Source organism: Onychomys torridus, chromosome 7 (genome assembly GCF_903995425.1).
Source record: "Onychomys torridus chromosome 7, mOncTor1.1, whole genome shotgun sequence".
In the NCBI taxonomy this organism is placed as follows: domain Eukaryota; kingdom Metazoa; phylum Chordata; class Mammalia; order Rodentia; family Cricetidae; genus Onychomys; species Onychomys torridus.
The window spans coordinates 60830711-60856144 of NC_050449.1; the positions used below are offsets into that span (position 1 = coordinate 60830711).

At 47.2% G+C, this 25434-nt stretch overlaps 1 protein-coding gene across 2 annotated transcripts in view; it reads right to left on the reverse strand.

Annotated features, from left to right (window-relative positions):
- The window catches only part of Tln2 (talin 2), a 423718-nt gene that overhangs the window by 17570 nt on the left and 380714 nt on the right, over window positions 1–25434 (reverse strand). For both annotated transcript variants that reach the window (XM_036191895.1, XM_036191894.1), the window contains exons 49-54: window positions 21138–21263; window positions 20900–21016; window positions 17608–17793; window positions 12835–12942; window positions 5113–5218; window positions 3754–3878 (exon numbers count right to left, since the gene is read on the reverse strand). In XM_036191895.1, coding sequence (XP_036047788.1) covers window positions 3754–3878; window positions 5113–5218; window positions 12835–12942; window positions 17608–17793; window positions 20900–21016; window positions 21138–21263 — 768 coding nt within the window. The remainder of the gene's footprint in view (window positions 1–3753; window positions 3879–5112; window positions 5219–12834; window positions 12943–17607; window positions 17794–20899; window positions 21017–21137; window positions 21264–25434) is intronic.

Below are 25434 nucleotides of genomic sequence, written 5' to 3' on the forward strand. Positions count from 1 at the left end.
AATCAGGCGATTAAAGCAGCTTGAACTCATCACCTTCCCTCTCCAAAACTACTCCTCAAAGCAGCACAGGAACTCTGCAGGGATGACATGGGTGAGCATGTGTGTGTGTGTGTGTGTGGGGGGAAGTCCACCTTCATGGGCATGTGTGAGCATGTGTGTGTGGGGAGGGGTGGGAAGTCCACCTTCATGGGCATGTGTGAGCATGCGTGTGGGGGAGGGGTGGGAAGACCACCTTCATGGGCATGTGTGTGGGGGAGGGGTGGGAAGTCCACCTTCATGGACATGTGTGTGTGGGAGGGGTGGGAAGTCCACCTTCATGGGCATGTGTGTGTAGGGGGGGTGGGAAGTCCACCTTCATGGGCATGTGTGTGTGTGGGGAGTGGGAAGTCCACCTTCATGGGCATGTGTGTGTAGGGGGGGTGGGAAGTCCACCTTCATGGGCATGTGTGTGTGTGGGGGGTGGGAAGTCCACCTTCATGGGCATATGTGTAGGGGAGGGGTGGGAAGTCCACCTTCATGGGCAGGTGTGAGCATGTGTGTGGGGGGGGGGTGGGAAGTCCACCTTCATGGGCAGGTGTGAACATGTGTGTGTGGGGAGGGGTGGTCACAGTTTCAGTGGTAGGGATGCATGAGCAATGGCCATTTATGGCACCCTGGCAACTTTTTTGTTTTGTTTTTTGTTTTTCGAGACAGGGTTTCTCTGTGTAACAGCTCTGGCTGTCTTGGAACTCACTCTGTAGACCAGGCTGGCCCCAAACTCACAGAGATCCACCTGCCTCTGCCTCCTGAGTGGGATTAAAGGCTTGAGCCATCATGCCTGGCTGAGGACTTTTTTTTTTTAAGGTTACAGGAGAGAATGGAGAAAAGTAACCTTAGAATATTGGCTGGCTTTATTGTTTCAGTAATTTTTTTTTTCATAAAGGCAAGGGGACTATTATACTCCAGGGAAGAAACTTCCCAAAGTGCATGGCCCTTCTGGTGAATCAAAAGCTGCATGCTCCAGGATAGTAAGATTCTTTGAGATACTTTCACGGGTGATGCCTATGTGGCAGGAACCTCTGGCCATCAGGAAGTTTACCCTCCACTGTTCCAGAAGGAGCAGCTACTCTTCCCAACAGGAGGTTGGAAGCCATCTAAAGTGAACACCATCAAATACAGAAGTCACATCAAGGGTGCTCACTTCACCCTTATAGAGGGATCCCTCGGCTCTCTCATAAAACTCCTTCTGCAAATACAAAACATGGTGTAAGGGGTCCTCACTGGCTTCCTGCTGCACTCATCACTCACTTTAAATGTGTGTTGGTTTTCAAGCATCGTTTTCCAGAACTTTAACACAGAACCTGTCGTTTCTCAATCCCACCCCAGTGCTTAGAACATTCTCCGCCATCTCCTTGACTTCCAAGCACTGTTCATGGCTGCACACACCTTCACCATTTTCTCCCTCACCTCCCCACTCCCTCGCCCCCTGTAAGGCACTCCTCAAGCATCTCCGTGTGATACAGTCCTGACAGCCATTCCTCTTCACTGTGAAACAGCCTAACAGTTTCCCTTCAACAAGACCCCGACTTCTCAATGCTACCAACAACGCTTCACGGGAGAGCCTTCTCTCGAGGGTCTTAGATTTCTTCCTCAGAACAGGAACTCAAGGCAAGTCCCACAGCTTAAAAGACACTATAGAGAACCATTTTCTCTGCCAATGGGAAAAAGAGGGAGTGCGGTGGACAGAAACTACCACCCCAGCCATATGTTCCCATCCCTGCTCAATCACGTGGTCTGACTGTGGCAAGGTAGAGGACCAGATGAGTTAATCCCTGGGTCTGGATCATGCCGTGTGTTCACTGCGGCCTTATTGCTCACCCTCCTACCCCAGGGAATCCATGGGAGACCTTTTCTTTCACACATTTTCTGAAGACGAGAGATAAAGGTCTCAAAAAGCACACATCTGGTCACAGGGATGACGACAATGGTGAGGTCACCACCGTTCACGAAGTCCTAGTTAGGCGCTGGGTTCTTACATCATCGACTTAAATGTTTCAACAACAACCCCGCAGGATGAAGAAGAGTCTAGGAAGTCTGTTTTTTCCATCAAGAATACAGAAGTAAACGTGCAACCAGACAGAGGAAAGCAGACTAGAGCTCGGGGGGAGCCTAGAGAAGGCTGGGAGTTCAATGAGCAGCAGGCTTCTGCACACACTGCCGGGGTCACCTGACCCACATGGAGCCTTCCCCTGTGGAAGGGGCCTCTTTGGATAGACCAGATGGGCCTAATGACATGCAAATTCAACCACAAACCTCAAACTTCAGCTTCAGACGCAGCCTTAAAGCACACTTTTCATCCCCTATGAACTTCATTTGCAAGGCAGAAACAAAAACCTAATGGGAAAATGCAGCTGTCTCTAACCCACTCTCAGATGCCAAACTCTGATAGTGTCAGATGACCTGGGACCCCCAGGGGCCAGCAGTGGAACCCCGGCAAACACCAAAGTCAGAAATCTCGAATTACACTATGATGAGGGAAAGCTGAAATGTGTTTGCCCTGGAAGCCAAGGAGGTCAGTCGGAAGGCTTGAAGGCTTTAGGAGAGCTCCTCAGCAGATTCACTAGCCTCCCATCTACTGCACACGCCTCCTCTAGAACACTGCTTTGGAACGAGTCAGTGCATGTCAGCCCTCAGCCCTCAGACTGCCTCTTTCAGTCTGACAAAAAAGACAGAATTTTAGGCAGTCCTAAAGCAGGGGTCCAGATCTTTTTTTGTGTGTGTGTGTATGTCTGTGTGTATGTGTGTGTGTGCGCCTGTGAATACTGTGTTCATGCAGCCGGAGAGGGAGTGGGATCCCTTGAAGCTGGAGTTACAGATGGTTGTGAACCACATGTTGTCGGTGTAGGACCTGAACTTGGGTCCTCTGGAACGTGACAGCAAATGCTCTTAACTGAGCCATCTTTCTAGCCCCCCCCCCCCTTATTTTTTTGAGATACAGTCTCTGGTTGAACCTGGGACTTACTAGTCTGGATGGCCAGCAAGCCTCAGCAAGCCTCCTGCCTACCCCCAGCTCCCCAGTGCTGGATTACAGGTGCACGTCACCATGTGTGCTTTTTACATGGGTGCTGGGAAATCCAAACGCAGTCTTCACGCTTCCCCGGTAGGTACTTTACTGACTGAGCCTCTGCCCAGGCCTGCTGTTTCTAAGAAAACCAGGTCCTCAGTATTGTTACTTCTGTATGAAAAGTACAATGGAAACCAGTGAACTGAAGACTCCCCATCTCCTACCTACTAACAGGAACTTCTGGCAGAGAACACTGACAACCTGCTTCACACAGTGGAATTACACACAGCAAGCTGTGGACGCTCTTTCTCCTCTAAATAAGCAGTACTCTTCTTTTCTTTTTCTTTTCTTTTCTTTATTTATTTTGGTTTTTCAAGACAGAGTTTCTCTGTGTAGCTTTGGAGCCTGTCCTGGAACTCACTCTGTAGACTAGGCTGGCCTCATAGAGATCCACCTGCCTCTGCCTCCTGAGTGATGGGATTAAAGGTGTGCGCCACCACCCAGCTAAATATACTTTTCTTGATAGTTCACTCACTATCCTCCCCACACCTCCCTCCACGCTGTGTAAACTGGTGCTGGGCAGGCGGAAGAGGTGTGCTGCTTCCTATTGTAACCATGGGGACAGGGCGGAATCCTGTGCAGCATACTTAGCTCCATTTCACAGGCACCCACTAGGAGGCAGACTGCAGGGACAGTGAACACTCACTCACCTTCGGTTTTGCTCTTGGCTTCAGCTGCTCTAACTTCTTGGCAGCAGCTTCAATGGACGCCGCAGCTCCCAGCAATTCTGTTTCTGCGATGACGGTTGGGTCTTCTGGATCCACCCACTCCGTTCCTACAATCAGTCCCAGGAAAGTCATTCTTGGCTGGTGGAGATGTGAGGGTACTGGTGTAACTACAAACAGAATCTAAATACGCATTCTGAGCCTACTCTCTGCATAAGGGATCCCTATCTGGCTCTCCATCATCTGGAGGTAGAGATTCAGGGGGAGCTAATCTGTTTTGCTAAACCAGTTACATGAGTAGCCCTATCCATAGGAATGGCCATCAGTGGTAGATTCAAAATCCCATGGGTCAAGGCTCGAGTCTCACTCTGCCTTCTGATATAAGCTCATGAGTACAGCGACACCCCTAGGAGACTCTGGGCCACAGAGCTCTGACATTCTCTTCAGGGAACATGTGGAAGGATCACGTGCCTCAGAAAAAGTGCTTCCCTTGGTAGCAAACTGCTTCTGTATAAGCAAGGAGAGGTGTGTAAATGGTGTACTCAGTGCAATCCCCTATACATGAGAATATTATTACTATTATTAACTACTTATAAAGTACTTACCTCATTTTAGTTTATGTGCATGGGTGTTTTGCTTGTATGTATGTATGTTTGTATACCATATGCATGCCTGGTGCCTGCAGAGGCTGGAGGAGGATCCCCCCCCTCCCCGAGAACTGGGGTTACAGGTGGTAGTCAGATGTCATGTAGGTGCTGGGAATCAAACAAGTGCTCTTAACTGCTGAGATGTACCTCCAGCTCCTAATTACTTTTTTGGGTATGACTAGAGATTGAAACTAGGGGCTTGCACATGCTAGGCAAGCATTCCCCTATCAAGCTATATTCCCAGTTCCTCTCCCCTACTCTTGCTTTTACTTGTTGAGATAGGGTCTTGTAAACTTTCCCAGTGTGGCCTTCAATTTGCTCTGTAGCCCAGCCAGGCCTCAAGCTTGCAATAGTCTCGCCTGAGCCCCTGAGACTACAGTCCTGCAGTCTGGAGGCCTGGCTCATGAGGCATATTATCCAAAAGACAATAGATAGTAACAGCCTGATGAATACAAACACAGCTAAAAATAAATGGCAAGACTCGCATGGGAAGTGAAAAGTTCCAGACGGATTATTTCACACAGGCGGAAGCACTCGACACAAAGACCAGAGCAAAACGTTACTTTAAACATTAAAAAAAAAAAAAACCTATGCTTTTTATTCTCACTGTATTCCTGTTTGCATCTACCAAGGAAAGACCTGTCTTGTTCCTCTGTCCTAGCACAGTACTCCAAGATGACATGAGGGCCTGACCCACCTTTCATGGCTTCCGCTGCCTGGATGAGCTCCGTGACAGCGCCAGCAACTCTCTTGGAGAAAGCAGCCAGCTGATGCTTGAGTTCTGGGGTCGGCTTTTGAAGGATCTGTGGGTGGAAAACATGTTAGATGCATGGTGGGGGAGTGATGCCTGATGGGAGTACACGCCTATTGGTGGAGAGGGACGTCTCTGTGAAGGAGGATTTCAAGATCTTGAGAGACAACAGACTAATCAAGTTTCAACGACAGTGAAGCTGAGAATCAGGGGTGCCTCAATGTTCCCTTTCGACATAGTTACCAAAGATCATAAGGCTGACCCTTACTTGTCCTTCATTTCTCTTATTTTTAGATAAAACAAATACACAGATGTGTAAGAACACTGTGAGTGAGCACAGAAGTCCCAGGGGAAAGGTCAACTGAGACTTGAGACAGAGCAAACATGGAACCAGAGAAAACGCGGGATAGGGGCAGGGCTGCAGGCAAAATCCTCACATGAGCAACAGCTAACAGCTCAGAGAAGTCATTCCTGAGCCAACAACCCAGTTCTAGAATTCTGATCATAATCTGTCCTGCAAGATGTCTTGATATGCTTTCTTTCCCTCCCTTCCTTCCTTCCTTCCTTCCTTCCTTCCTTCCTTCCTTCCTTCCTTCCTTCCTTCCTTCCTTCGAGACAAATCATTTTCTGTGCAACAACTTTGGCTGTCCTGGAACTCACTCTGTAGACCAGGCTGGCCTCAAATTCACAGAGATCCACCTGCCTTTGCCTCTCGAATGCTGGGATTAAAGGCATGCACTATCACAGCCTGGCTTGATATGAATATGCTTTCTTTTGACTTAGTTCAAAGTTACAAAACAAAACAAACAAACAAATAAAAATGAAAATTTTATTCATTCGTTTTTTGAAATAGGGTATCTCCATGTAGCCCTGATTATCCTATGTAGATATGGCTGGCTTTGAACTCATAGTGACCCATCTCCCTCTGTCTCCCAAGTGCTGGGACTAAAGGCATGCATCAGGACACCTGGCCTTATTGACTGATTGCACACATGCTCTAGAGTGCACACACATGCCAATGTTGAAGTCAAAGAACAACTTGCAGGAGTCAGTTCTCTCCTTCTACTATGTGGGATGCAGGGATTGAAGTCAGGTTGCCAGGCTTGGTGGCAACCGCCTTTACCTGCTGTGCCTTCTTGCCAGCCCCGGAGGTTTCAAGATTTTTTTTTTTTAATGGCTATTTAAAAAGGTACCGGAACTGCTAACCAACTAAGAAATGAAGCAAGGGCTCCTTACCATCTTCCCCAGGACTTAAATTTTGAGGTGCATCATCCTGGCCCTTCCTCATTTTGAAATTCTCTTCTAACAGTTTGCTTCTCTTCCCTATATTCCAGAGTGGAAAACCTTCAGACACTTTAAGATGGTTAGGAGAAGATACTGCAGCTGTCTGTGGTCAATCCTGGTGTCTCAGAGCTGAGGAACAAGTGTGGGCTTTGGAGTTGGACAGGCCTGTGTTTAGACCAGTCCTCACTGGTTATTGGTGTGACTAGAGAAACCATCAGAACGCTGTATCTCCTCTGTGAAGTTGGAACAATGCCTGTCTCTGAGGACTGACGCACAGACCAAATAAAAAACACACGAGAACCATCTCACCCAAGGCCCAGAATCCAGTAGGCATTCATGTAATATCAATTCTGTTCTTGATATCCTACACCCTTTAAAAAATATCCGGCCAGGTAACATTGTATTTCTCAGAAGTATGGAAGAGATGGTTCTCAGACCTTAGGCCTAACTCCTCTGATTATGTTCCTAATAGAAATGTAGTAAACACACACACACACACACACACACACACACACACACACAAAAAAAAAAAAAAAAAAAAAACCACTGGGTTGGAGGAGTTTATGGGATACATTGTGACCAGCCCCAAACACATCAATGTATAGATGATATCACATTATATATTCAAACTGATGAGCCAATCATTTTGCGTATTATTACATATACATCTCTCCCCATCTTCCTTTCTCTGGTAATTAATTTAAAAAAATTATGTATGTATGTATGTATGCAGGTGTGTGTGTATGGGGGAGGGGTAATGTGACCGTAAGTGCAGGCACCAAAAGAGGGCATTAGATCTCCTGGAGCTGGAGTTATAAGCAGTTGTGAGCTGCCCAGTGTGGATGCTGGGAATGAATGAATTCAGATGCCCTGCAGAGCAGTATGCACTCTTAACTGCTGGCCATCTCTCCAGTTTCTCTGGTCATCTTTTAAATTTGTTTTACAGTTACTAATAATGCTCTATGATTCTAGTTACTCTATTATTTTCATTTTCTCTCTCAAAGACCAAAAACGGTTGTAGTCAAAATGATGCAGTATCAGTTTATAGACACCAGGGCAATGCTGAATAGTCTGTAACTAGATTTACATATACAGTTAATCAAGATATTTCTAATAAAAGTACTAAGGTACCTTGAACTTGGTAGGAACTAAACAATGGTGTTGGAAACACAAACACTTGTATTTATGTACACACACACACACACACACACACACACACACACACACACACAAATGAACAAATGAAGTCCTAATATGACAGCTTCCTTGAGCATTTCTAGAAACTCACTAGAGTCCTGGGAAGGCTGAGGGAAGAGGTGTCCTTTACCTCCTAACCCAGCCAGTGTGCAGGCCATCTAACCAAGTGCATCTTCTGGAATCAATGCACCTGTGTAACTGTGAGCCCAAATATTTATCTGCTCTCATCTTGCCTCAGTTTACATACCTATTAAATGAGTACAACAGTCCGTTCCCTACATATTTGTGGTCAGATTATATTAATGTTGTTGTTATACGTATACCTTAGGGGGAAAAAAGCACATAAAATCGGGAGTGAATGCTAGTAGGGCACTAAAGAACTGGAGGGGAGGAAATGGAGCGGACTTGACCCAAACATATTACATCCACCTATGAAATTCTCAAAAAAAAAAGGCAGGTGATGTAAATTAAAATCACAAAGAGAGGGGTTGGGCATTTAGCTCAGTGGTAGAGCGTTTGCCTAGCAAGCGCAAGGCCCTGGGTTCGATCTTCAGCTCTGGGGAAAAAAAAGGAAAAAAATCATAAAGAGGAGCCATGATGACCCATGCCTGTAGCCCCAGCACTTGGGAGGCTGATGCAGGAGGACAGCATGTGCTGGGCCAGCATGGGATATAGAATAGGGCTCGTATGACATAGCTATGTGCCAATATACAGAGAATTGAAAACATTGCAATTCTATTTAGAAGATGTGAGTCTTTTTAATTAAAAAAATATTAGTTTATTGAGAATTTTGTACAAAGAGTTTTGGGCAAAGTGTAGAAAATGCAAACAAATCTGTAATGATGAAAAGCAGGTCATCGGCTGTCTGGAAAATCTGAAGATGAGAAGGCTATTCATTCTTTCAATTATGCAATGCTTTCACAGACCCAGAAATGTCTGCTGCTTTTTTCTGTATTATTTGTTATTTATTTATTAAAGCTGAGGGAGTAACAGGTGTGGGGACTTGAAACACTTGAATCATCAATCTGCAATGACTGAAGATGTCTACGGCAGAGAGAAGAGCCCTCAAGGCAGACAGAAAGTGCCACTTCCGGGAACAGACGGCCCTTCAAGCAGAGAGCTGCGCTGAATTATGGGGTCTTAGCTCCAGACAGCCAGGAGGAGAGTTATTCAATTTTTAATTCTGTGATTAACTCAACACCATTTCTGATCTCGGGGCACAGTTCTGCCAGGGAAGGGAAAGTTAACCCTGTCTGAGATCTCGGGCTACAACAGCATGGCCCATGCAGGTTGGTGCATGCACCTTGCCCTGTAGAGCAAATCCAGGATGAAGCAGTTCTCACAGCAAATGCAGGAGGCCACTGCACTCCCACGGGCACTGAGGAACTTCCCAAGGCAGCCATGATGGCTCTGCCTACACCAGAGCCTAGATATGTTGAGAGTTAAATGGAATCTTAGAAAAAGGCGAGTGGGGTTCTCTAGGCAGGGGCTCTCAATTTGGTTATCTCCTTTTAAACAGTTTGAGAGACATTCTGCGAGTTTGTGTTTCTTTGATTGTGTAAGCATATATTGTGTAAGCATATATGCCTTTAAGGTACACAAAAAGTCTTATTTACATGTACGTGTTTGGGTCTCTATGTTACTATGTATGATGTGCATGTGGGTGCCTGCCAGAGAAGAAGCCATCAGATCCTCTGAGGCTGGAGTATAGGCAATTGTGGGTTCAGCCAAGGAATCAAACTCCTGTCCTCTGTAAGAAGAGCAAGCGCTCTTAATCACTGAGCCATCTCTCCAGACCCATGCACAAAAATTCTTGTTAAACTAGCTGGGTGGAGTTCTTCTCCATTTATAACACTAGTTTTACGTCACTGAGCTGGTTCTCCTGTTAACGGTCTCACTCTGGCCTCAGCCAGTTCCTGAAGAGCCTTGGAGAAACATCACTTGCCATGCCTACCATAAATATGGATGACAAGGACAAGAGCTGTCTAGAGTAGAGAAAGGAGCTGTGGCACACGGTCAACAGCTACGTTAACCATCTAGATAGGTCTGCAGCACGGAAGACTGAGCCTCAGCTCCACAGGAAAGAAGAAGCTGTGTTCAAACACTGACCATCTGCAGTGTGAGCAGCCACAGGGGAAGCTCACTGACCATTCTTATTGGGGTCCTCTAACAGTGGTTCCTCTCTCCTCATCCTAGCCTCCAGCCCACACCAGCCCTCGCCAGATGGAGCTTCCTCCTTGACACATGGCGTCATCCCCTATGACCAGTGACTTCCCTCCTGCTGATCTTCCTTATGGTTGGAACTGGACACAGTACCCGGACGGCTTAAGCTAGGTGCCTGGATGTGTAGGCTAGGGAGCTTCCTGGACCTTCTCTGATGTTTTCAGGGACTCTGGACCTCTTACCTCTGCTCAGGTAGAGGTAGGGATGTGTGTGTGTATGTGTATGTCTGTGTGTGCACCCATGAATGCAATGTGTAGGCTAGTGGTCAATACTAGGTATTTGTCTCTGCCACTCTCCATCTCATTGAGACAGGGTCTTTCACTAAGCACGGGCTCGGCCAATCTGGCTACAGGGTCAGTCAAAGAGCTTCAGGGGTCCTCCTGTTTCTGCTCCCCAGTGTTAGGAATACAGGAATGTGATATCATGACTTTTTTTTTTTTTAAACATGGGTGATGGCGATCCAAAAGATGAGGTCCTCATGCTTGTCCAGCAAGTATTTTATCCATTAAATTATCTCTCTAGTCCCCACCCCCTTTTAAAGATAGGACCTTGCTATTTTGTTCTAACTGGTCTCAAACTAATGACCCTCCTGCCTCAGTCTCCTGAGTGTTGACACTTCTGGCTTTATATATCTTTTTTCTTTTCTTTTTGAGGCAGGGTCTCATTATGTAGCTCTGGCTGGCCTGGAATTCTCTATGAAGAGTGAGCTAGCCTCAGAATCACCGAGATACATATGTTTCTGCCCATGTGCTGGGAGTAAAGGAATGTGTCTCCATGAGTGGCTATCTCAATTTTTTCTAGTGTGTGCACATGTGTGTGTGTGTGTGTGTGTGTGTGTGTGTGTGTGTGTGTGTGTGTGCCTGTGGCAGTTAGGATACCTTTTGTGGAGTCAGTTCTCACCCTCCGCCTTTACATGGCTTACATCAAACTCATGTCTCCAGGAATGTGTAGCAAACACCTTTTCCCACTGAGCCATCTTGTTGGTACTTCACATATCTTTTATTATAGTATACTGCTAGAATTGTTCACTTTTCTACTAGTGATTGCTAGTAATGTCCTACTGTTTCTGACAAAATTAAGCTATCATATCATACTTAGACAAAAGCACATAACAGAGTTTGGTACAATGATAGGTGTGGTATAGAACATATACCCCAAGGATAATGGAGGATGGCAATAGTCCCATAAAGAAAAAGATGCCCCAGAAGGTCTTCTGACTTTATTCCTTTGACCTTGAGTGTCGCAGAGACATACTCACGGAGCAAGTCCTCCCACTGTATTCTGGCATAACAAGTTTGGCTACAGAAGCTCCCACTTCTGTTTAAGGGGTTCTTTCTGTGGCTCATGTAACTCACAGCAGCTTCCACTCACTGGAGTTCAGACTTTGGAAGCCCAAGGTTCAAAACCTCAGACCTTTTTATTCCACCCCATCCCCCTAGACAGGGTTTCTCTGTGTAGCCCTGGCTGTCCTAGAACTCACCCTGTAGACCAGGCTGGCCTCAACTTAGAGATCTGCCTGCCTCTGCCTCCTCAGTGCGGGGATTAAAGGTGTGTGCTACCACTGCCCAGACTATTTTTTACAAACAAAACCAGTAACAACAAACAATACTTTAGTAATGACTGCGGTTCTCTGGATGAACTTAACAACTCCTCAGAGGACCTGAAATAGTTAACGCCAGAAGATAATTTAAAATGAAGGCAGTGACCATTAGAACCAGAACAGGGCTGGAGACTTTTTCCCAGGTCTGCTGAACTGTAGGGTGACCTTAACCAAAGGAAAGCCTTGTGGGTTTCTGGCCTTCATTTGGTTGGCCAGTTCATGTGGTTGTACAAAGAAAAACAAGGATACCCAATGCTTGGCGGTTGTCTTCTAGAGACAAGAATTATGTACTCGAAGTGGCCTGGGGCTCATATTTATCTTTAGGTTTGGGAGGAGTGGAGCAGAGATGGGAGAGGACATGTCATCCATTTTCTTGTGTTTTTCCTGGCTCTTGAACAAACTTTCCTGCGCTCTGTTACAGTCCATTCAAGGTTCTAAACATGGCTAGGAAACAGGGTCTACACAAACCTCTGTACCAACCATGACCACACACACTGTCCAGATCTTCTGTCTTTTAATCCTGGTTCCACAGTGGGTACACAGGCCAGGCACTCTTGACGTGACCCAGGCCACTCACCCATGGATGGCAGGAAGCCACCAGAAGCTAGCAGGCCACTAACAATGGTTCTCTTTAGTTGGTCATGGAGGCTGGTGTTCTCAGTATCTTTAGAATGCACTTTGGTCTTTGCAATAAGACCTCCCAGCGTGTGTGTGTGTGTGTGTGTGTGTGTGTGTGTGTGTGTATAGAGGTCAACATCAGGCATCTCTTTCAACTTCTTACCTCCTTATTTGTTGAGATGGGGTCTCTGATTCAACATGGAGCTTGATGTTTTGGCTAGACTCTGGGATCCTTCTGTCTTTATCACACCTCACTCCCAGCACTGGGATTACAGGCGTGTGTTGCCTCATTCATTTTTTAAAAAATATATATAGGTGCTGGGGATCAAACTCAGGGCCCTCGTGTTTGCATGGTCAGTACTTCAACTAAGCTATTTCCCCAGCCTCGGAGACCTTTCCATACTCTCCAAGATTGGCTCTGACTTTCAACTTAATCTCCGTCCTCTGCCGCTGCCTCCTCCTTCTCTCCCCCCACCCCAGGCATGCTCGTTCTGCAGTCTCTTTGGTGCCAGAGTGAAATCAGATCCTTTGGACTCCCACCGAGTCTTCCTGAAGGCTGTACTTCCTGTCCAGTGTGCTGGGATGGACCAGTCTGCTCAGCAGAGTCCCAGCCTCATGAGAGATGCTTGTGGGATGCTGGAAGTGGGGTGTGCCCAAGGAAGTGGGGGTGTGTCTTCACCTATGTCAGCCAGGGAGGCACAAAGATACACGGCTCTGCCCCATCCTACCCACACCCCTCTCCTTACCACCAAGACATGTTCCAGAAGGTCCAGGTAGCCCAGGGTGCATTCTGTGCCATACCGCAAGGCTCTAGTTCGTACCTCTTCACTGACATCAGGGTAGAAGGATGCTTGCTGGAGACAGATTGAGAAAGGAGGGGGGAGGAGAGAAGAGAATGTTGACATCTTAAACCAAGAAGAGTTCCTTGTGAGTTCCCAACACAACAGAGCCGGGCACCCTGGTATCTGAGGCAGAAGACTTTGCCCAGTGACCTCTGTGAAGACCTTCACCCCCGTTCTCTAGGTGGGAGAGGAATCCCTCCCTCCCATCCTCATGCAGGTCCTTTGACAGTCTACAGGCTGGCTCCCTGGGGACACATGACAGAAACACCGGAGTCCAGAACCTTCTGCCCTTTCTCACCCTCCCTTCGCCAAGCATTAAAACATCCAGGAAGATTCACAGTTAAGGCTTCCAGCAGAAGAGTACAGACCAGCTCTGCCTGGCTTCCTGTCACTAGCGGCAGAGGCACTGTTATGGCATCTCTAAGTCCCCAGACTAATGAAGCCCATGTTCCCACTCAGCCTCCCAAGTTACAGTCACAGAGCAATCTCTGTGACCAGAAGTCTTAGGTTCCTTCGGCTAGCAGCTCCCTGGTACCCCCAGGCTTTGTAAATAACTCATCTCACATTATACAAATAGAGAGATAAGCAAGCCAGAGCTCTGGGTAACAGTGTCGCAGGCTTTTCCTTGTACCGTGACCTGCCACCTCCAGTCATCCATGACAAATCATTTCAGATGGCGTTCTGACTTGCAGGGCTGCTAGATAAAAGGCACCCAGAATTGATAAGCCAGGAAAAGTGCAAGTGTGGCACACCATCTTTTATTTGCTACAAGAGGAAACACTATCTCCTTAATTATTCTTCACAGTTTCACTCTGGAAAGAAGTCAGGAGGCTTACAGATATGCATAAAACAATACTTCCTCTAAACCAACAGTCACGGCAAAGGCATAACATAGGGCAGAGCCAGTCTCTACATGGCAGGCCTGCAATCTCAGCCACTTGGGGAAGCTGAGGACCCCAAGTTTAAGGCCTGCCTGGGCTACAGAGCAAGTTCAAGGCTACAGCCCAGGCAAGTGAGTGAGTTTCTGATTCAAAATAAAAAGTAAAAAGAGGGTTGGGATGTAGTGGGTAGCCATTCCAGCCTTGGCCTGGAAGTTCCAACCCCCATTAAGGCTTCGGTAATGGTCACGCCCACAAGACAGGGCTGAGAGAGGATGCTGAAGACCCAGGATCGAGAGGAGAGGCCTCTTTTGGTTCCGGGACCCTGGACGCTGGAGGTAGACCGAGCAGAGTTCTCCAGAGAACACTGCCAGACTGCGCCATACCTTTGCCAGACCCTACAACCTATCCCTTCATTTGTAAGTTACCCCACAAAATAAACCTCCCTTTTAACTACATGGAGTGGCCTTAATAATTTCACCAATATTGGGGCTACAACATGGTGGCAGAGTGCTTGTGTACCACTCATGGTGCCTTAGGTTAAATCTACAGGAACACAGAATCCCAAGCCATATAATAGGAGGAACAGTCAAGGCTTAAGGGAGACTGACCAGTTTGGTTTTACATCCTCTATCAGGGATGAACAGGATGGGTGGCACACCTGTGCACCCTCCCTTGAGGAACATGACAAGCGGCTGTCACTGAGGAGCCAAGTTAGACTAACCTGAGAATAAAAAAACTTAGAGGTAGACATCAGGGGTAGGGGTGGGGATATGGGTGAGGAAGGTGTCCACAGCCATGTTCTTAAAACTCTCATATTTCATTATCTCCACATTTCTCTGAGCCTCCAAATGTGAGCCACAGAGTTGTGCACTACTGTGGGTAACATGGGCCATGGGGATGCTATGCGGTGGTCTCACCAGAGCAGGTTACCAAGGAGAGCTAGGGGGAAGGACATTCTTGCTAACTGTGGTGGCTCTGTTCTCCTGAAGGTTCTGCCAAGTCACAATCTGGCAATAATGAAAAGGTTATACAATCTGACCCTCTAATTCCACTTCTGGGAGTCTTCCTAAGCAAATAATCCAGAGTGCAGATAAGTCAAATAAGCACAAAGATGTTTCTTAGAGTGAAGTTGTAGGAGTGTGCCTGTCTAGCATACAGGACATAAACTAGCTGTGCTGGCATATACCTGGAAGCCGAGCGCTCAGGGTGGAGAGGCAGGAAGATTTTAAGTTCAAGGTCATCTTTAGCTACATAGTGACCAGCCTGGGATACATGAGACCCTATCTCAAAAACAAAACAAAACAGTAAAGCTCACAATAATAAACACTATAGGCAACCTACCCATCTGATAATAAGGGAAAGGTAGTATTGGCTAACAGAGTATCTGTAGTCATGAGCGAATTAGTCAGAATGACCAGAGCAACACAGGAGTGGCTACCTCATGTCAACTATAACAAGAAATACAGAATTAAATCTAACAAAAACAGGCGTGTGGACGCAGACCACACAGAAACACACACGGGTGAGGTGACCTGGGGACTGGTCAATCCTGCCATTCTGTTAAGCACAGGCAGTGTGGGACATGGCTCACCTCTACATTTGCCTGGCTCCCACTCAGCCCCAGAAGTCAAACTCCAATAGAGCAACCAGGCTCTTTGGTGTGACCTCAAAAATTTTCTGCTTTAAAAAAAAAAAAAAAAAAAAAAATCCCGTGTGTTGGAGCTGGAGAGACGGCTCAGCAGTCAAGAGCATTGGCTGCTCTTCCAGAGGACAGAGGTTCAATTCCCAGTACTCGTATGGCAGCTCACAACTGTCTAACTCCCAGGGGATTCAACACCCGCTCCTGGCCTCAGTGGACACCAGGCACATATGTAGTACACAGACATACATTCAAGCAAACACATCCATACACAGAAAAATAATTAATAAGAAAATACTGTGTGTGTGGAGGTCAAAGGGCAACCTTGGGCACCATTCTTCAGATGCTATCTACCATCCATCTAACTCTGCACTACCACCACCACCACCATCCCCCAGTGCTGGGATTAAAGGTGTGTGTCACCATTCCTAAGCCCATTTTAGCCAGGGAACCCCAAGGATACACCTGTCTCTGCCTTCCCAGTGCTGGGATTATAAGCAGTCACCTGACTTAAAAAACAGCATGGCTTTAATGCTCCAGGCATTTAAAACAGTCATTAAAATGACCTTATCTCAGGGATTACTTCCTCTTAGGTATAGATCCAGTGTCCAGAGGCAGAGACATACACATCACCGCCATCATGCTACCTACAAGCCACGTTGGAACCCTGTCTCAGTTGGTTGGAGCCCCTTTTCTTACCGCCCACGATGGGGTTGAATGTCTACTGAAACCACCCCAACTGTTCAAGAAACCTCAGCGGCACTGTCATCTCTTGGTTCTGTGACCCCAGCCCACTTCCTGTGCTCCCTGACATTCCGCGCTTGCACATATGGGAGACATCCTGAGGAGCTAAGGCAGCATTCCACTGACCAGCACCTGTACCGGCACCTGCTCCGCCCAATCTCACCAGCACTGAAGCATATGTCCTTGGCAAAACAGACTTCATAACTGCCAGAGGAATTAAGTGTGAGGAGCTTCTCTTTAACAATTAATAACTAATATATGTGATTAGATCTATAAATCATGTCAGTTCACAGGGCAACAACAGGATATCCAAGAGGAGCCCCAGTGAGGGCCTCGTATCAATGATGTAGCAGAAACCAGAGGCCTGGCACCAGACCAATGACTCTTTGCCATGCACACTTGCAAGTAAAGATAATGGACAAAGGGGTTTACAGCATGCCTCACTGTGTCACACTACAGCTTCCATAATGAGAGTTTTTTCTTTTCCTTCCTTCTTTTGAAATTTTCTTTAAAAATTTTTTTTTTTATATTTTATTTTGGGAGGAGGGTGCAAGGGCAGAGGGTGGATATGAAGGGACAGGGTATGAATGGGATTGAAACACATGATGTGAAAGACACAAAGACTGAATAAAAATAAAGTTAAAAATAAGTAAGTAGATAAATCACGTCAGTGTACATTTACTTTCTAGGCTTTAGAAACTGCTTGTGTGATGAAATGCAGGCTTCCACGGGTGCAAGGCAAGCGCTTCATTCCTTGAGCCTGCTCCCCGTCCCAGAGACGTTTTTCTTAACCCACCATTCAGCACTTGGTTTTCTGTATTTGCCTTAGAGCATGAAGGCCCTTTTCTGGAAGGGGGTGAGGGATACAACTGCCCCCAAAGGAAGTGTCCAGCATCACCACCATCATCTTATTATTCATATTTTTTTTTGTAGTGTGTATGGGTGATTTGCCTGCACGTATGTACACAAATATATGTACCACATATATACAGCGCTTGTGGAGGCCAGATGAGGGCAGCTGATCTTCTTGGAGCTACAGATGGTTTTGAGCTGCCATATGGGTACTAGGAATGGACCTGGGTTCTCTGGAAAAGCAACAAGTGCTGTTAACCTCTGAGCCCTCATCTCTCCTGGCCCTAATGTTTGCTTTTTTGTGGCAGGGTCTAGCCTAGACCTGCTTCTAAGTCACAACATTTCTCCTGCCTCCTCCTCTATGCCCTAGGATTATAGGTGAGGTGTGAGCTACCATGCCATCTGTAAACTGTACTCTCTAGATGTTTGTCTGTCATAAAGTTTAAGGTGTGAAGCTGCTCCCTGTTCATATCCCAGCTTACTGCCTTCTCTAGAACACTGAATGAACCATTCTCAACAGAAAACTATCTATCCATCTATCCACAGCGCCCAGGTCTTTACCTTGCAAGCTGTCAACATATCTGAGACAGCCTTTCTGCTCAGATTGGCAGTTGCAATCACGTCCTCTTGTCTACATGAATTCCCAGCTGCCACGGCTTTGGCTGTTGCCATGGTGATGCCTTTTGTCATTCTTATTGATTCTTCAGGTGATGATGTCTTCTCAGGTATGTCTTTTGACTGGAATACCTTGAAGTCAGAAACAGAAGAGGCAAAAAAAAAAAAAAAAAAAAAAAAAAATCAAAAAGGAAAGAACAAAAATAACTTTCTCTTTTCTACCTGAGCTGCAGTTAGTGTCTGGAACCAAGCTAGCAATTGGAAGAGACTGTGACAGGACAGGAAATTAGAAACCTAATTTGAGGGCAGTTGAGTGGGTCTTTGCTTTCAAGATCCTAGGACGGGCAAGCCTCTTACACTGACATTTGATGTTCATGGAAACAGTATGGTGAACGAGAGGTTTCTAAAGTACTAGAAACCGTTTGCAAACACCACCACCTGGCATTTATATAGTGTCTTCCTCAGTCCTGTGTGTACTCTAGGGCCGGATTAACGTGAAAACATCACTTTAGATGACCTCCTGCCCACTTTGCATAGGTACGAGTTTGGGGAAAGTGAAGCATCTGGTCCTCTAATTCTGTTTTACAAATACAGCTGCAGGGTTATGCAGGGGTGTTCAATCAGTGACTCTGATTTACTCTCTCTCTCTCTCTCTCTCTCTCTCTTACAGAAGCTGCAAAGAATCCATGTTAGTCAAGGCAAGCTGCTTCTGCTCCACACACACCTGGTCCTTTCTCTTTAATATGAAGGACTAACACATGTATGTTGCATGTGTATCTGTCCCTGCAGAAGAGGGGCTGGCCTGTTGTCAGACCTAAATAACCATTTGATGTCATGGGAGACTCCCCTGAGTAAGATGGGGGACCCATAGAGCATTCTTGTTATGTGACAACCAGTCAAACATCATCTCTCCTTAAAAATGGCAGTGATAAGCCGGGTGGCGGTGGTGGTGGTGGCGGCGGTGCTGCACGCCTTTAATCCCAGCACTTGGGAGGCAGGGACAGGAGGATCTCTGTGAGTTCGAGGCCAGCCTGGGCTACAGAGTGAGTTCCAGGAAAGGCACAAAACTACACAGAGAAACCCTGTCTCAAAAAACCAAAAACCAAAATCAAAACCAAAACCAAACCAAAACAAAACAAAAACCCCCCAAAACGGCAGTGACAATTAAAGTAACTTAGGACTGTAAGTCCCTTGTCCAGACCTGAGCACTATGGTGGGATGATGGCTATACACAGAGTATGCCAAACTACTGTGGTCTTCATGGCATAGGCCCTGGGGAAAACACTCGGGGTGAATTCATTTATCTTTATTTATTCATTAATTTTCCATTTTTCACGAGTGTGGGGGGTACACATGCTTGTGTGTATGCATGTTTCTGCCTGTGTGTGGGCACATATGTACATGTGTATGTATAGGCCTGAGGTTAATGTCAGGAATCATCATTATCCACTCTTCCATTTTATTCATTGAGGCAGGATCTCTCAGTCAAACCCAGAGCTCACGGATATGGTTAGTCTTGCTAGTTTGCTTGCTCTGGGGATGCCCTTTATCGACTTTTCAAGACTGGAATTGCAGATGGCCACAGTGCTGGTACTTAGTGGGTTCTATGATCTGAACTCCTGTCTTCATGCTTGTATACCAGCATTTTAACCGCTGAGCCAGCACTTCCAACTGAAAAAATGTGGATGGATTCTGATGCACTCACAATGACCATGTATGTAATTTCCCAGGATAGTCTTAACTCCATATCTTCCCTTCCTCTGCCGCCATGGGGCATCTACAGCTGTCTGAACCTGCATCCAGATCTCAGGGAGGAATGTGGCCAACCCATGAAGCCATCCCAAGGCACCCATACAGTATGCCTTAAGGAATCACCTGCTTTTTGAATTACTTATGTATTCTTTAGTTTCTCCTTTAAAATGATGAACTAGTGCTGGGTAGTGGTGGTGGCGGTGATGCCAGTGGCAGTGCATGCCTTTAATCGCAGTACTCGGGAGGCAGAGGCAGGTGGATCTGTCAGTTCAAGGCCAGCCTGGGCTACAGAGTAAGTTCCAGGCCAGGCTCCAAAGCTACACAGAGAAACTCTGTTTTGAAAAAACCACCCCCCAAAAACCAAAAACACAACTATGAACTAACTGTACCTCCTAATCTGGCTCCATTCAAGGAGGGACAAAGGAAACCCTCCCAATTCCAGGGGAATCACTTGTTTCTAGTGCTGCGCCTCATGCTGCCTTCCCAGACGATCCTGAAAGCGCGAAGAGCAGCCTGCAGCAGACGCAGACTTCCCAAGTGCTTGCATACCCCCTAAAAAACTACATCTGTGATCATACCTACTACAAAGAAATCTTGGGGTAAAACCACTCATTTCCTGTGTATTTCTATTTGTGGGTATCGGGATGGGGTGATGTGCAACTGTGCCAAGCACAGAGGAGACAGAGAATACCTCTACTGTAGCAGTTCCTGCTGCCCATGACTCTCCAAGGCTGGAATGAGGGAAGAATGAACAGAGCTAATGCCCCTATGGGGAGAGATGCCTCAAACAGAAAGGAGCTGGATGCTGAAGAAGTGTCTCACCTACAGGCATCTGGGCCTCTCCCCTAACAGCAAACCTCAAGCTGCCATTCTGCATGTGGGCTGTGGCCAACAGCAGTATGACAAGAAAGAATGCATCTGGTCCCCACAATCTAAAGACAAGGCTTGTGTAAGCTGCCGTTCTGACTTTTCTCTTGGCCAGAAATCTTCTGCAATGCTCCAGTGTCACACTGCCACTTTGATGGAATAAAGCCCGGACTGTCCTAAGTGCTACATATCAATCCTCCAGATATAGGGCTACATTCTGGCTAGAGATATAGATCAGTTGGTAGAATGTTTGCCCGGCATGCAGCAAGCCCTGAATTCAGTCCTCAGGACCTTCCTAAAACCAGGCATGGTGGGTGGTATACACGTGTAATCCCAGCATGTGGGAGGTAAAGGCAAGAGGATCAGAAGTTCAAGTTATCCTTGGCTACATCAAAGTTTGAGGCCATCCTAGACGACGGGAGGTCTTGTCTCACAAACAGTCCCCATAGATCCTAGTCACCAGCTACACAGGCCACCTGAGAAGACAGGTGAGTAAGCCTCCCCAGTCCAGGAGTTCTGGGTAAAAGCTCTTTAAATTAAAAAGTGCAGAGACGCTCATGTGCCAGTCATGTGTCAGATGGCGGCGGCCAGCTGAGGGCGACAGCTGCTGGGCACTCACCGTGAGTTCCTGCTTTATGTACTCGATGGTAGCCTCGAGAGCCCTTGTGCCCCGGGTGGCCTCATCTTCCACTGCCTTCACTGTCTTGAGAAGAGAGGTGACGTTGGTCACCATCACCTGCACAAGAAGAGAAAAGCACTGAGCACGCGGTCTGAGGTTCACCCTTCCAACAGCTTGGCATATGAGTCCGCATCCTCATACCCCTGCAGGCTCAGCCCCAGCTGGAGTCCCACTCTACCTTGGCGGCTCCTTTGAGCTGGTACATGGAGGGGTCATCGGCCGGCTTGCTGGCAGCTCCCTTGGTAGCACCAATGAGATCAGAGAGGGCCTTGGCCACGTCTTTGATGGCATTTATCAGTACCACCTGAAAGAGCAGGGGGCTGGTAAGGAGGGAGGATGACCTTGGGTGCTGACTTCTGCCAGGGCGCAAGGACACGGGAAGGAGGAGGCCCTTTATCTGTAAGTAGCTTTATGTCCTGCACCATGAACCACCACTCAGGAAGCCACCCTTGGAGCTCAGGGAGGCCAATCCTGATGCTGCTGCTGCTGTTGTTGCTAACGATGATGACAGAGCTAATAGAGAGGCTACCCCCACGGCTGCTGCTGAGACTCATGCTAAGGCCGAGGTTGAGAACTAAATGTATAGCCCGACACTCAAGTGGAGACGGATGCTGATGTTGAGGGTGGTTTCTGAGTACACAGTCCCCTAGCTGCCCAATTCTGCCAACAGCCTGTTTCTGACTGGATAAAAGCTGCTAGAGCAGAGATACCATCAGTGAAGTACCATCACTTACCCTTGAAGCACTGATAACACAATGTCGGCTTCATGCTAGGGCAGTAAGGCCTCCATGACACTCTGCCTACCCCTCTAGCTTTGGTTCCTGCAATTCTCTGCCCCACACCACGTGTTCGGACACATGGGTTTTTCTTCCTATTGGGAAGTCTCCCCTCATCTCTGCCTAAGGTCTTCACTCCTGCTCTCCATTACCTGGAACCTGGCTCTTTCCATCCTCTGGGCTCAGCTTGAATGCATGTCCCAGGAGACCTATCTTGACCACCCTAGCAATGGGTCTAACTCCCGAATACCAAACTGCTATCAGACGGCCCTGTTTTATATTATAGCAGTAGTAGTCCATGGCACCATTTAATTAGTTCACTTGTCCATGACTTATCTTCTCCCATGACCTGATGAGGTCAGAACAGGCACTGTTTGGTTTCATCCTGGGAACATGTTCTGGCACACAGCTGGCACTCAGTGAATCTTGAGGAAAAAAGGAAGACAGAGGTGGCCTGCTCCATCCTGGAGATGACGCTGTCTCGAATGCGGAATTGGGATCTGAAGCACCAGCCAAAGGGAGAACTGACGGGAATCGGCGTGTGGACCCTGGTCAGTATGATGCTAGGCGCCCCAGTCTTAACCTTCACACTCCTGGGTTGGCTCATCTACCAGCAGAATTAGCAGTGCCAGCCTTCTCCACTTCATCCAGTGAGGACCACCCCGGATAATAAACATAAAAGCCTTTGGGAGACTCCGGAACTCCAGACAGCAGTGACATGGAGAAACTGTGACTTTGCAGTCTCCTGCCACCTTCCACACCCTTTGTGGTGTTGCCTCAACAGGACAGAGGGACCCCAGTCAACCTCCTGCACCTACAGCTGGGGCCAGCCAGGCTTGTGAAGGCCTGACACTCTCTCCTGAGCCTATAACAGCAAAGAGGTGCAGCAAGAGAGGGAGGCATGGCAAGCCTGCTAACACAGGGCTGCTGCTAACATCAGTGTCTGGGAAGGACGGTCCCACCTGCTTACTCCACAGGTGACTGACATGCAGGGGGAACATCTTTTTTTTTTTTTTCCCCTGAGTAGATTTGAAAAAAAGATAATTTATTAAAAATTTTATTTATTATTATTAGTGTGTATGCCACCATGTATGTATGGCAGTCCGAGTACAACATTATGGAGTTGTTTTCTTCCGTGGGTTCTGGGGGTCAAATTCAGGTTGTCAAGCCTGTGTCGCAGGTGGTTTACCTGCTGAGTCATCTCACTGGCCCCCCAATTTATTATTTTTTTTAAGTGAGTTCTCATTAGACGTTGCTGCTTCCGGGGACTGGAGAAATGGCTCTGCAGTTAAAAACACTGGCTACTCCTGGAGGACCCAAGTTCGGTTCCCAGAATCCACATCAAGTAGCTCATAACTGTCTCTAACTCCAGTTCCAGGGGCCTGGATGCCTCTGGCCTCCTTGGGTACCTGTACTCATGTACATATATCCAGATGCGGACACACACCCCCACATATAATTAAAAAAATCCAAAACGAAAAACCCTCAACCTTCTAAATATCTTGAAAACAGATATTTGATTTATTTTTATTTACTTAAATAAAATTAAATTTAAAATCTGCTTAGAAAAATGTCCCCTCTGTGTGTTAGTCAGTTGTCCAGGAATCAGGGCAGGAGAAGCCTTTATTAGCACCCCTACAACAATACCTAGGAAAAAAATTATTTTAAAAAATGGGAAAAATACCCAAACAGACATTTCTTCAAAGAAGATACACAAATAACCAATGGATCTATGAAGAGAAGCTCAATGTTAATAACTTTTAGAGAAACTCAGACCAAAGCCACAGGGGGAATAGCACCTCCCACCTGTTAGGAAGGCTGTTATCAAGGTGAGGAGGACAGGTACTGGTGAGGGGTAGAGGAATAAGAATTCTGACACACTAATGCCGGAATGCAGAATGGTGTAGCTGCCCTGCTCCCAGATTAAAAATAGAACCTTCTGGTAATTCTTTTTCTAGAAGTTTATTCAAAAAATCTAAATGAGCCAGGTGGTGGTGGCACAAGCCTTTAATCCCAGCACTTGGGAGACAGAGGCAGGTGGATCTTTGAGTTCGAGGCCAGCCTGGTCTACAGAGTGAGACCCAGGACAGGCTCCAAAACTACACAGAGAAATCCTGTCTCGAAAAACCAAAAAATAGAAAAAATAAAAAAAAAAGAATTTAAGTGAGAAATCAGCGCTCCCAGGTTCACTGCAGCATCACCCACAACAGTCAGGATGGGAGTGAAACCCATGTGCCTGTCAACAGATAGTTAGGTAAAGGAAATGCAGATCTACACGGTGAAATATTAACTGGCTTTTAAAAAGGGAATTCTGCACTATGCAACATGCACGGACCTGGGTGGGGGTGCATTTCAAGAGAGGAAGTCAGTCACAGAAAGAGAAGCAGTCATCCTCATAAAACAATCATCCTCATAAGCCAAACAGAATGGGGTTGGGGAGACAGGGGAGGGGCAGGGAGGAGCTCCAGCTAAGCAGGGGGGGGTGAATAAACTCTAGAGCCCTGCTGTCCCCCAGGACACCTATAGTTAAGGACCACAGCAGGGCAGTTAAAGGTCTGCAGAGGCATGCTAACTGCTCTCACCCAGGAAATGCAAGTAAGAGCTGGGGAAGAGGTTGTGCAGAAGGGGAAGGCAGAGGAAACACTAGAAGTCCTTGAGGATTCGCGGTGGCTGAAGGACTCACTTTGTGATTCTCTACTTCCTGCGCCTAATACAACTTGTTGAGAAAAAAATGTTTTCAAACAAACGAAATAAATCCCACACCAACTCAACACATTTCTCTGTGCAGAAAAGATCCATACTCTTTCTCTTCAAAAACAGCTGGGTAAGAAGAGCGCCGGGGTTTGCGCTTCCAACTCCAGGGACAGGGATTCCAGTCCTTCCTTCCTTCCTTCCTTCCTTCCTTCCTTCCTTCCTTCCTTCCTTCCTTCCTTCCTTCCTTCCTTCCTTCCTTCCCCCCAGGGTGGGACCACCACCTTGGGTCCCTGCAGAAGCCCTGTGCAAACAGCGTATCTGAAGTCCAGTGCTGGTGGAGGAAACTGAGCTGGGGGATTAAAAACACTAAGAAAGTCCCTCACAGGGCTCCATTGTCTTGGAGGACAGTGGAAACGGAAGGGGCGGGTACACAGAAACAAGGCTGGTGGCCCCCAGTTAATTAGCTCAGTCATCACTGCTTTCCCCAGGCCTGAAGGGCAAGAGTTATCTAGTGTGGGGCCCAGTAGACTAGACTGCTGACCCAGCGCAGGCGGCCATGAATGTGTTTACTGTTCAGTCACTGGGATGAGTGCAGAGGAGAGGATCGCAGTTGGCTGTCAGCTCAAGACCACCGGAACATCTGGCACGGGCCAGGTGCTGCTATACATGGTGTGCTGGCTTCAAACATGAAAGATTGCAGTGACTGTCCAGACAGGCCATGAAGGCTCAGGTGGGTCACTTCAACAAGATCGCCACCTCCTGACCGGAGGGCCCTCCCACTCTTCCAGTCCCCCACTCTGCTTCAGAGCCAGCCTTCTCCGGCAGTAAGCTGCATGTGCTCCATACCCAATGCCAGCAGCTGGGGTCACTTGTCCCCAAACATCCACCTGTCTTGACTCCCAGTGTCTCTATAGGTGAGAACATTCCTTTCTTGCAGGTCGCACACACCCTCTGGCTGTCCATCACCAGCTCTGGCCTCTCTTGAAGTTTTCCAGGCATTTTTTT